At 36.0% G+C, this 13,733-nt stretch overlaps 1 protein-coding gene across 7 annotated transcripts in view; it reads left to right on the top strand.

Annotated features, from left to right (window-relative positions):
* The window catches only part of LOC123868804 (dorsal-ventral patterning tolloid-like protein 1), a 95,269-nt gene that overhangs the window by 3,559 nt on the left and 77,977 nt on the right, over window positions 1–13,733 (top strand). For 6 of the 7 annotated variants that reach the window (XM_045911414.1, XM_045911412.1, XM_045911416.1 and 3 more), the window contains exons 2-3: window positions 5,471–5,526; window positions 6,116–6,211. In XM_045911414.1, coding sequence (XP_045767370.1) covers window positions 6,124–6,211 — 88 coding nt within the window. In that variant the 5' untranslated portion in view covers window positions 5,471–5,526; window positions 6,116–6,123. The remainder of the gene's footprint in view (window positions 1–5,470; window positions 5,527–6,115; window positions 6,212–13,733) is intronic. The other variant, XM_045911413.1, reaches the window with a different exon arrangement.

The raw sequence follows: 13,733 nt of genomic DNA, 5'->3' as shown, positions 1-13,733 counted from the left end.
GGTATGGGTATATGGGATGGGCGCCCCTTTTTATCCCCCGACCCAAAAAGAGGGTTGTTATAAGTTTGACGTGTGTATCTGTGTATCTGTCTGTGGTATCGTATCTCTTAAACTAATGAACCGATTTTAATTTAGTTTTTTTTTGTTTGAAAGGTGGTTTGATCGAAAGTGTTAGCTATAATCCAAGAAAAACGGTTCAACCGTTTGAAAGTTATTAGATCTTTTCTAGTTACTGTAACCTTCACTTGTCGGGGGTTTTATAAATTTTGAATTTACACTTGTATAACCTAATTATCTTTGGCTAGTGATTTTTGCTCAAAGATTAAACCAAAACATTAGGTAAGTATAAAGTGGCAAGTAAGTACAAATAAATCGCGACGTATCGGCCCGGGAACTCTTCCATTTAAATGCTAATGCTGTCGCCTGACCCGAGTATCGCACGTCTATATGTCGACTTATCTGGTATTGTATTCGCCATTATTCTAATCTATAACCTATTGATATTTATTCGTACGCTATCTAATGCCCACGGCTTCGTCCGCGTGGATTTAGGTTTTTAAAATCCCGTGGGAACTTGATTTTCCGGGATAAAATGTAGCTTATGTCACTCTCCAAGTTTTAACTACATCCATGCAAAAAATCATGCCAATCCGTGGCTCCGTTGCGGCGTGATTGAAGGACAAACGAACACTTTCGCATTTATAATATTAGTATTCAGATGCATACTTTAAACACACACTGACAATTTTATATTTAAGACTAGAGGATGGCCGCGACTTCGTCCGTGTGGATTTAGGTCTTTATAGATCCCCTGGGAACTGTTAGATTTTCCGGGATAAAAATTTGCCTATGTCAATTACAGGGACGCAAGCTACCTCAGTACCAAATTTCATACAAATCAACCGATTTTTTGAAGCGGACGGGTTTTTAAGAATCCCGTGGGAAATCTTTGATTTTCCGGGATGAAAAGTAGCCTATGGTCCTCCTCGGGATATAAGCTAACCCTGTACCAATTTCGTCAGAATCGGTTAAACTGTTGGGCCGTAAAAAGGTAGCAGACAGACAGACAGTCAGACAGACACACTTTTGCATTTATAATTGCATTAGTATGGATGGATATTGATTTAAAACAAACCACCACAAATCAAGAAGAAAATGTAGAAACGAGTACCTAGATAAAGAACAAGATGGTCGTGACAAACCTTCACAGCACAAAGCGTATCGATTAGACTCACTAACTCAATATAGACCACTCGAGCTACTTCATCTGGCGCTCCACGGCTTGATGCGGCGAATTACAAAGCCACTTTCATCTTTATGTATTAGAACTAGCTGATGCCTGCGACTTCTTTCGCGTGGATTTGGATTGAAATATTAAATCTTTTGGTGATGTTAAAATGATGGAGAGGCGTTGTAGGTGACGTCTTTAATTGGTGGAGGCTTATGATCGACTCTTCTTATGGACTAACATTAATTATAATAAAATCTTATAAGCTATTGTCTTACAGATATTTCTTAATCTAACCTAAATAATTTTGTATCGCCTTTTGTTCAAATTCAACGCGTAAGCAACCTACATATTACAGGATTTTTCAAAATCCCGTGGGAAATCTTTGATTTTTACGGTTCCGTACCTCAAAAGGAAAAACGGAACCAAGGGGTATCATATGAAAGGGCTTTACGTATACATTCTAAAACAGATTTTTATTTATTTTTATGTATGATAGTTTTTGATTTATCGTGCAAAATGTTAGGAAAAATACCCGAGTACGGAACCCTCAGTGCGCGAGTCTGACTCGCACTTGGCCGGCTTTTCCAGGATAATAAGTATCGAAGCGATGATGCCCGCGACTTCTTTCGCTTGGATTAGGGTTCTCTTGTGACAGATTTTATTTTCCAGGATAATAAGTTTCGAAGCGATAATAGCTTAGCGATTAAGACGTCAGCCTCCTATTCGGAAAATCGGGGGTTCAATCCCGGGCATGCACCTCGCACTTTTCGGAGTTATGTGCGTTTTGAGCAATTAAATATCACTTGCTTTAACGGTGAAGGGAGAACACATTTTTTTGTGTGATGTTATCCACAAATTCACGGTTTTCCGATTTTTCCTTTACTAGTTCTATAAAACCTACCTAACTGCCAAAATTTCATGATTGTAGGTTAGTGTAAAGTACCTACCCTGTACGTTTTTTTGACAGAGACGACAGACGAACAGACAACAAAGTGATCCTATAAGGGTTCCTTTTTTCCTTGTGAGGTATGGGACCCTAAAAATGTGTCAAACTACAACCATATTACCTACAAAGTAACGCATCATCTTTATACCTATCTACCTGCTGAAAGATAGCTGAAAGAAGAACATCAAGGAATGTAATAAACGGAATTTCAAACGCCAGGAAGGCGCTCCTCTAATTAAATATCTTGATGAAGTTTTGGAAGTAACTTACCTACTTACTGCCGGCTATGCGGAGGACTTTCAAATGAATTTACAGATGCGATATTGTAAATTAAATTTAACCTTTTTAAGGTTCACGGAAAAACCGAACCCCTTATAGGATCACTTTGTTGTCTATCTGTCTGTCCGTCCGTCGTGTCTGTCGAGAAACCCTATAGGGTACTTCCCGACCTAGAATCATGAAATTTGGCAGGTAGGTAGGACTTATAGCACAAGTAAAGGAATAAATCTGAAAACCACGAATTTGTGGTTACAGCAATCAATTTCAGTTTTCAAAGTAAGATAACTATACCAAGTGGGCTTTTACCTGTTCATTCTAAAATAGGTTTTTCTTTATTTTTATGCATAATAGTTTTTGATTTATCGCGCAAAATGTCGGAAAAAATACCCGAGAGAAATACGGAACCCTCGGTGCGCGAGTCTGACTCGCAATTAGCCGGTTTTATTTTTTTATGTTTTATTATTTATTGACGAGCTAAGCTTCGCACAGATGTATAAATAGGTGCAAGTCCTTCCAACATTTCCTTAAATTGAAACTCCGGAATGTGTAAACTGTTTTTTTATAGACAAGCGCTTGGCTGCAATCAGACCTGCTAGCAAGTGATGATACAGCCTAAGATGGAGCGCGCTTGCCTAGAAGTTGCCTATTTACTCTTGACTTGAAGGTACCCATATTAAAAGTGGAAAGGAAAACTGATGCCGGAAGGGTGTTCCATATCCTAGCGGTTCGGATTAGAAACGAGGAAGCAAATCGCTCCATACGTGTCCGAGGAATTTAAACTAGGTACGTGATAATTTTAAATACCTATAAAGTCCGAGCATACAAAAAGTGTAATGAGTAATCATTATCAGTGTATTCTACATATTCGTATTATAAAGGTTGGGCTATTTGGACGCGAGACACAGGGGTAATTATGCAGACAATGGCAATGCACGGCGTACAGTGCCACTGCTGCATGCAATTGAGAATTATTCAGGCGCTCTCAAATACTTACAATAGTTATATACTCTACTCATGGAAAGAAGTTAGTATAGGGCTCCCTCTGTTACGCAATCTCATACAAATGACAGAGACAAAAATATCAGTGGCGTTAACCATTTTGTATTCCAACCAATCGCAAATGAAACTATGTTTTCGAATTGAACTTAGAGTGTTTTTGATTGTGGTTATCTGCCCGTTATTTACATTATAATATGTCGCTAAGCTGGCTCCAAAAAAACGTAGGTGTTTATCAATGAGTCTGTTATTTGTTTCACATATTATTATTTTGAAGCCCGGGGCAGTTTGAGCGCTGCTGTTGAGGGGTAATTACGCAGACAGTACTGCTTGCTGCATTGCAATTGAGAATTATTCATGCGGTCTCATACTAGTACAGAGCTGCTTTTATGCCTTTAATGGCTGAGATTAATAAATAAAAATCAATAATCTATCGAATTTTTAAATAGCGTCGTTATTTTGTCAAAAAATATATAGTCTCTTCTGACAAAATATGTATAACAATCGTAAGAAATTGAGTGCAAGATTGGCTAAAAGGGCTAAAGGTTGATAAAATAATGCTTTTTTAAGGACCATTAGCTCAAAAGGAAAAAAGAAACCCTAATAGGATCACTTTGTTGTCTGTCTGTCTGCCTGTCGCGACTGTCAAGAAACCTACGTGCGATGATATGAAACCCTGAATTTTCTTATTTTGTAAGATAAAAAAATAAAAAATATATTCGTACTTCACTCAATGAGTTCTAAACAAGGATACCCCATATACCTACTAGGATTTTTTTTTTCAGCTCCTTTGGGAGCTTTCCTGAAAAATAATTTAATTGAATATCTGATTCAATAATTTTTAGCCAACGTTCTACATCAAATACCAAAATTTTAGGTTTGTAACTCATTAAATCTACGTGCTAGAGACCTGTGTGTGACAGATAGACTGACAGACAGCAGAGTGACAGCAGAATTGGGCTCCGTTTTTACCCTTTGGGTACGGAATCCTTAAAATAAAAAACACACTGGCCTGCCATATACCATATTTTCAAAAAAATAAAATATAGCCAGGTCACACTGGATGATGCCAGGATTCTAAAGATACGTCTAAATCTAGTCGGGTATTGAGAAGTTATGGTCGAATAAAAAACTTACATACATACTTACATAATACATACAACAAACACATAAATTATTTAATTTTATTATTCTCCTTTTTTTGGGCAATCATAAAGTAAAAAATCCGTAGCATCATTCGTAGCGGCGCGCGTAGCTTCTACGCTACGCCGGCTACGCAGTCAGTCGCACGATGCAACGAACCGGCAAATTCTGATTGCCTTCAGTCAATTTCTGTCTGATCGACTTAGCAGGTCAAAGAAAATACACGAAAAGATTTCCTATTAGTTATTACTTGTTTTTTCGTATAATTGTTTGAATCCATACTGTTTTAATATCATAAATATGAAAGTTTGCCAGTCTGTCTTTATCAGATTATTATTAAAAACACTAATTTTAGGTAGAACATGTAACAAACTAAGCATTGCTTAGCACTTCAAAGTTCCCTCAGTTTTTCAAGGCATAATATTAATAATTATTTGTCCGCGTGGATTTACGTTTTTAAAGATCCCATGGGAACTGATTGATTTTCCGGGATAAAAATTTGCCTATGTCAATCACCTACAGAGACGCAAGTTCTCTCGGTACCTTTCGTATAAATCGGTTAAGCGGATGGGTCTTTAGGAATCCCGTCGGAACTCTTTAATTTTCCGGGATAAAAAGTAGCCTATGTCAGTTTCCGGGATATAAGATAACTCGGTACCTTTCGTCAGAATCGGTTAAACTGTTGGGTCGTGAAAAGCTAGCAGACAGACAGACAGACACACTTTCGCATTTATAATATTATTAGTATGGAAGTATGGATTAAAACTCTAAGTATAAGTTTCCGGAATATATGACTGATATTAAGATAGTGACTTGGATGAATAAATACTCGATAATGATTAAAAATGATTGATTGATGATTTTCCGGTTAATAGGTGATTCGTGGTGGGCAGCGGACAGCCGCGGCGCAATCACACATGCTGACGATATGGTACCTAACCTATTTTAACATATTTTTTATTTGTTTTTAAAATTTCATATTGACATTTTATAATCGTAGTACCTATTTTGTTTTGTTTTGTATTTTATAGTAATTATTATCGATGACTTTATTCAAATTATGTTATTGTACTTTATTGTCCTTAATAAAATTAATATTGCACGCTTTTATATATTAATATTGTGTATTTTTTGCAATAAATAAATGAATTATTATAAATAGAGCTGTATATTTTAAAGGAAATGGAATACCAATTAATTTATTACTTATACTAATCTCTAACCATTTACTATACCTAACTACGTTTATGATCCTAATAAATTCAATAACCACTTTGCCATGATAGTAATAAATACAGCGCCATCTATGCTTTCACAAACGAGCTATATTAATACAGTTGTGAAGGTCTAGGTGGCGCTATGCTTAAATGAGTGCGCTTCGATATGAACCCAACTTTACACCTTAGTTTCTGCACTACTCAATAGAGAGCGATGTAATAAAATGTAGTTTCAAAATACGCACAGGTACAGTATATTTAATAATGTTAATTAGGTTTTAAAAATGTTAATTCCTGTAACAGGATACAGTATGGCCGCGGCACATTGGCTCAACTCGCTCGGATACCTGTCGCTGTCACTGCTATGTCTCCTCGCCACTACCCTTCAGGTCACAAGCGGTAAGTACACACCTATGACCTTATATCAGAATGTAAAAAAAACTAAAACACTATAATATTATACTTACATAGAGTTGATTATTCAATCAAATAAATCTTTAACTAAGGATACGTAAGTTTTACAAGAAATCTTGACTTCAATATGAAATCTGCCATGAACGAAATCTGCCAAATATTGAATGAATGAAAAGTAACCCTTTCATATAATACCACAGAAATAATTTTAATTCCACAAGTAAGTATTTTGAAACTTATGAATTACATATCACTTCAGAACATTTTATTAATTTTTGGGGTTCCGTACCCGAAAGTTGCCAACGAAACCCTATATTACTAAACCTCTGTTGTCTGTCTGTCTATCAGCAGGCTGTATCTCATGAACCGTAATAGACAGAGAAGCGAAATTTTCACACAATGTGTTTATTTCTATTGCCGCTTTAACAAAATATTGATAACAATTCAGTAAATTAAAAAAAAAAATTAAAAAAGATATAATCATGTACGATGGTACGGAACCTTTCGTGTGCAAGTCCGACTCGTACTTAAGCAGTTTTTATGGTAGCGATTAGTTTATATGTATTAGATACGTACTGATCTGTTATAGTAACAGAAAGAAAGAAAGAAAAATTTCTATCAAAGATAATAAAGTTAATGAGTGTGATGTTCGAGGAAATTGACCTTAACTAAACATTAACATCACCAAATCTAAACACTCGTATGAAATTCGAGTAGCACAAGCTCCAGCGGTTTGGCCATAGTACACTATTCAACATGATTGTGGTCGAATAATGAAACAGATTTGCTAAAATAGAAACTCCTACCGAAATATACCTAATTTAATTCCAAACTGCTGGGCCACATTTTCTTGAACTTTACAATATAAGCGCAAGCGTGGCCTAGTTGTAACAGCGCATAATATCAGTAGACAACGCTGATAAAGCAACGTTGACTCAAGTTGATAACTGGATGGGTGACCGACTTTGAGGGTCCGGTATTTTGGTCTTTTAGTTCGTTAAGTCGTCGTCGGTCTCCATTAATATCATTAGCGACAGCTGAATAAAATTAAACCTAAAGACGAGACTCTTACTCGAGTCGTATGCGAAAGGATCAGGAGCCTACCACATTACTAAGAAAATCTGTGAAGGTGTCATGACCCTCAGCAATGAGAAATGCCTACGACGCAGAGAGAGAGAGAGAGTGTATATGTGTGTATGTGTGTGTGTTACTCTTTCAGGCTTCTTTCACTGGACGCTGCACGCTTTCTACTGGACGGATTTGGTTATTTGGAATGGTGATTGATTATGCCTGGGATTAACACAATCCATAGTTCCCCCGGGATTCTTTTAAACATATATCAACGGGGATGAAGTCGCGGGCATCATCTAGTATTATCTAACTAAGCGATTCTATTATAAGAAATTAGGTGCCTACTCCTAGTTTTTCATTTCTTAAATAAACAGAATATATTAAGTATATTATAAACTCCAAGCTTGCGAATTTATGGTCTCTTGGGCAATATTTTTTATTATGGCTAAAGAAGGGCTAGAGCCTTTTATTAATCAAAGTAAGTGAAGGTACCTACCTACTTACATGTACTCCCGTAAAATATTAAGGTACGTGGTTACATCAACTAAATTATTTTTGGAACGCACCATATTACCATAAAATTAAAGTACCTACCTATACGTAAATTCTTTAATGTGATTCAGGTTCAAATATCTTTATTTCTGTGGCTTTTGATTAGGTCTCTACCATAAAACAGATTTTTATGGTAGAGTCCTAATCAAAGAAAAAATCATCAGAAAATTTGCAAAAAAAAATGCATGGTACGTTAACTTTGACGGGATTTAATTGTAGCATATTGATTTATGTAATTTAGCCTCGGATGAATTACAATTTAGCGGATTATACATACTAATATTACAAAAATGCAAGTGTGTCTGTCTGTCTGCTAGCTGTCAAGTTTTTCATGACTCAACAGTTTAACCGATTTATATAAAATTTGGTACAGATTTACCTTGCATCCCGGAAATTGACATAGGCAAATTTTTCCCCGGAAAATCAAAAAGCTCCTACAAAAAAAATAAATCATCATCTTTTAACAAAATAATTTATAAAAGCTTTTTTCGGTCAAAGCAATTTCTTTTTAGCAAAGTTCTAAATCGGTCCAAGATAATCAAAAAGTCGATCTATCCGACCACTTCCACTAGTTTCTCCCTGAAACAACATAAAAACTGATCTGCAACGTCCCAGCACGCAAACCATAAAACATCATTAGCAACTTAAGATGGATACAAACTTGAAACGTGACCCGATGGACGAAGCATCGCGTGCTTCATTGAAATAAATCTAGATCCTAGCTAGTAGATACCCAATCTAAGGGATATGGGTTTAATAAAAACTGCCATAGCCCTTCCAGGTTAGCTCGCTTCCATTTTGGACTGCATCGTCACTTGCCACCAGGTGAGATTGCAGTCAAGGGCTAACTTGTATCTGAATAAAAAAATAAAAGTCACAATAATATCCTAGTACTTAAGACTTAATCTTCCTATTCGGTGGATCCGAGTTTCAATCTGGGCACGCACCCATTGCTTTTCGGATTTAATTAAATACCACTTGCTTTAATGATGAAGAAAAACATCGCGAGGAAACCTTCATGCCTGCGAGTAACTACACAACGTTCTCAAAGTTTCGAGGGCAGAATGAACTATGGCCCATTCATTCTTATTCTGAGAGGAGACCTCAGTAGTGGGCCGCTAAAGGGTCGAGATGATGATGATAGTAAATATCTACATAGAGATGTTGCCAGTTACATTCTCTGTTTGTTCTTTTTTCTCTTCCCTGTCTCTTCGGCTCCAAAAAAATATTGTCATAGAACTACATTAACTCCTGTATACATAATATTATACTCGGTAATAAATTACATTATTTTATAATTTTTAGTGTTTGTGGTTATTAAAGTCAATTTTTTTTAATTTATTTTATAATTTCACCCGGTATGATGTTATAAAAAAAATTATCGGTTTCTACACGGCATCATACCGGAACGCTGAATCGCTTGGTGGCACCTAGAGGCCGTATTCTTCCACCAGACCAGACCAGAGACTATCCAGGAGTTATTTATGTATGTATGTATGTATAATGTATATACTTTAAAGCACCACAAAAACAGACAGGTTAAAAAAAAGAAGAAAACTTAAAGTGACAGTGGTCCATCGGATCGCGTTGCGTTTCAAAGACGTGTTTCTGTCTTTACCACACCATTCCGAAGCGAATTCACAATCTGAATCCTTATTGATCGTTGCCTGTTAGAAAGAGACGGGGAGATGTACTTCCTGGAACCAGGACAGGGAGGGAAATTTCCGAGGACGGATGTCCCAGGGAGAGTATCTAAATTTGTCTCGATAGATCGCCCAGTGGACTGTAGGTACGATCTGGTTAGGATTTAATATTTGAAGTTAGATTGATAGAATAGTTATGTACTCGTAACTTAGTTTTAAGTTTACGTAATTAGGTTACTATCCCTATTACGTCACTATGTTATATTTCAACAAATGACAGTCATAAGGTGTACAATGGTCAAAAGCATGAATTAAAGATCGCGGATTCGTATTCGCTGCCGCGTTTCGTAGACGATGTCTGTAACTTCATCCGCACGGATGTAGGTTTCTAAAAATCCCGCGGGAACTCTTTGATTTTATGATTTTGATTTGGAATAAAAAGTAAGTTTTTCAGAAACATCAGTTTTTTTTTTCAAACCCCATATTTTTTGACGACAACTCATTTTGGCATGATTTTCAGTGTCAGTAAAATCAGAGAACAGGTGCATAAACCCTTTGTGTTATGCCTGATACACACTTAGTAAAAAATTAATGCTTTAGAGCAGTTTAGCTATCCGTATCTACATAGGTCTCTTGTAAAAGACCTTTTTATTACTGTTACTCGATTCGAGCCTAACCGATTTGTTCCTAATTTGGATTTGGTTGGAAATTTTGTACCTTTAAAATACGGCATAGTACTCCGATAAACACGTGACTGAAGCCGTCACAGATTATATATTTACTAGGGATAAGGCTGGATATTACGGAATGCCGAAAATACGAAGTGGAAAATTATTTGACGATTCAAAAGCACTTGTAAAAGTTTATTTGATTAAAAATCTATTCATTGTATTCTATGCCCTCGGGAAAGAAGCCACGGACGGTAGCTAGTTTTTATATAATATAATAGATAGGCTTTTAGCTAGACCAGCGTTTTGAATGAATGAAAACTTAAGTTTAGCTATTCCGTCACAATCTTAGCACACAGTTACAAAGCTGTTACAAGAGAGCTTTTGTGGCTTTTGTGCGATGCTTCACACAAAGCCGCGGCGCTGCTGAAAACTGCTCTTTATAAAGAATGGAAACTTGAAGGTTTTATTCAATATTACGGTCATAGCTTTTTCGTACACTACCGCAAACTTCCAGCCATTATTATCACACTAATATTATAAAGGCGAAAGTTTGTATGTGTGTGTGTGTGTGTGTGTGTGTATGTTTGTTACTCCTTCACGCAAAAACTACTGGACGGATTTGGCTGAAATTTGGAATGGAGATAGATAATATCCTGGATTAGCACATAGGCTACTTTTTGTCCCGGAAAATAAAAGAGTTCCCACGGGATTTCGAAAAACCTTAATCCACGCGGGCGAAGTCGCGGGCATCGGCTAGTTATTCATAAGAGACTGAGTCGTCACAGCGTTCTGTGGAATTTCGGAAAATCCTTTCTTATAGGAACAACACCTTAGACAACGAAGGATAAAACATAGAATATGCGTTCCTAGTAATTAAAAAAAAAAGAAAACAGAGGCCTGCACAAACTCGGGTCTCTAAAACATGATACTTCAACTAATTTAGCGTAAATTGCAACAGTTTGTATTGGTTCGTATGTGTCATGCATGGTCTTGCCACTGTGGTTACTGCCGTAATTGGCTCATTCAAAGTGACAATTTATGGCAATACCGCAGTAGAGTTTTCGTTACACCATGATGGAGGGTACACAATGCTAAGTATGTGTTAATTTTCGCTAACCTTTGGTACACTTAAATAGAAAACTTACGTGGAAAATCTTATGTTTCTGGACTCAGCGCGGTATTAGCTTGGAACAAGGGAACATTGCTTACCCTGCATTGCTTATAATATGTGGTCTGTACCGACCGAGATGTCGCCCAATAAAAATAAGCTATACTATTTACTGGCTAATGTAAAACTAGTAACGTAACGCCAATATTATTCTGTATAATATATTTATTCTGTAAATATTTGCGATCGTAAGTCGCGATACGAGGTATGCCATCTATAATATTTTTTGACGTAAAGTAAATATTGTGTTAATTTAGGTTAGTTTACATTTACAACATTGTTAAAATGTGATGAATAACATTTATCTTTCGATAATTATATATCGAATTAAAAATGATTAGTAGGTACGTATAGTTGCTGAAAAAGTGATTTGAAATTCATGTAGGTAAGTACCTACTGCAAAATTTTAAATGGTTTAAGGGCATTTTCGATTACATAAGCTGAAACTTTACCAAGCACCCAAAATTCGCCGTAGGACTGTAGGTATTAATTTCTGTAGGACAAAATTGAGGTCATCCCCTTAAGGCCTTGTTACGATCTCTATTACGTTTTATAAAGAATTTCTTTGAAATAATATCAAAGTATCAAAGTATATAATAATCTATACATATAATAAAATTGTAGAAAAGTGGTGTCTGTACAATGGAAATAGATAAAAAAAAATAGCAGGGGTTGTTATTATATCGATGCCGAACCCGAAATTGTAATTAATTTTTTTTTGTCTGTTTGTCTGTTTGTCTGTTTGTCTGTTTGTCTGTGTGTTTGTGCACGCTAATCTCAGAAACGGCTTATTCGATTTAGATACGGTTTTCACTAATATATTGTAGTAAGCTTCACTTAGGATTTAGTGTTTATTTCATGTCAATCGGTTCATAAATAAAAAAGTTATGTCAATTTAAAGAATCACGGCGAACATTTTTAACGTACAGAGTACGTACTACACGCCTCGCGCCTGAGCGTCCGTGGCTATATAAAGCGCGGTCACTATTCCACGCGAACGAAGTCGCGGGTACAGCTAGTATCAAATAAAAATACTTAGAAATGAAGTTGACTATGAAACCTACACTTTGCGAGTAGTAAATAAATAAGGCAAAGAAGAAAATTAAAGGAAAACACGTGCATGGGAATATAATATTATTATCTAAAGGCAATAGGCTAAATTAAAAACTACATAAAGTGCTTGTAACTTGTGTATTAGCTAATTCAAAATCTTATATTGCTGACTTGTATAATTGCTAAATCAAAATCGTATTCAAAATCTTGTATTGCTAACTCAAAATAGTATTTTTTTTATAATGTTTTTATTATTACATTTCATTAGTATTATTACATTCATAGTCTAAAAGAAAGTTTTCTATCTCATCATATTTTAAGAATCTTTGAAATTTTCACAAAGGTAGGTAAGTATTTCAAAACGAAAAAGACATACTTATGAGAAAGTATTCGACTCATATTCGACTGAATTTTCATGATTCCACCGAATATTTTTGTGCATTCTGATGGATTAAAATCTAACCACAGACCCAAATCTTCTTTTGCGAATTTCTGATTACTTTTACAGTAATACTATACAGTATAGTGGGTATACCTACACTTATTTTACGTTAAACAAGCTTATGCTCGCGACTTCGTCCGTGTAGACTACACAAATTTCAAACCCCTATTTTATTTCGTTAGCGGTTGAATTTTCAAAAATCCTTTCTAAATGGATGTCTACGTCGTAATAGTTATCTGTATGTTTTTCAATCCGATCTGTAGTAGTAGTTTAACTGTGCGTTGATAGATCAGTCAGTCAGTCAGTCAATCAGTCAGTCAGCTTTTCCTTTTATATACTTAGATGTGTAATTATACATAGTTAAAAATAAATACACACACAAAGAGACCTTCCTTGCTTCCACGGGACAAGAGTCATACCATCTGGTCTCTGTTCTGAATCTGGTCTGAATTCTAATACTGCGTGACAAAAGACTCCGTTCAGAAAAAGTGCGTGACAGGAAAAACTACCGGCACTTTTGGGACGTGAAATAAACAATTCAAAACAATGTTTTATTTTACATCCGGTTTGCGGTCTGTCTTAGGATAACCACCAGTCTCAGCTGAAGTTCGTCTATATTTAAACATTGAATATTGATTGTTAGCGAAAGTTTTCTCGCGCTGATCCGATTGTTTGTAGTTAGGCACAGATCGGCGACACGGGGAGCTCTGGCTGGGGTGGCCGGGCTGATTTAGTACGTACTTTTGCTAAGTGCTAAAGTTGTATGAAATGGTCCATTAGTTTACCGGCGTTAGGGGCCTAATTTCGTTCTAAGAAGATGATATTTGGAGCGTATAATAAGATTAAGTAATCATTATTAGAGCTGAAATTCATGTACGAGTATATGTTGCAGGTATGCCTTTGCAAT

Source organism: Maniola jurtina, chromosome 10 (genome assembly GCF_905333055.1).
Source record: "Maniola jurtina chromosome 10, ilManJurt1.1, whole genome shotgun sequence".
Taxonomy (NCBI): Eukaryota; Metazoa; Arthropoda; class Insecta; order Lepidoptera; family Nymphalidae; genus Maniola; species Maniola jurtina.
The sequence above is the reverse complement of the archived record's forward strand: the minus strand, read 5'-3'. Positions and strand labels throughout refer to the sequence as shown.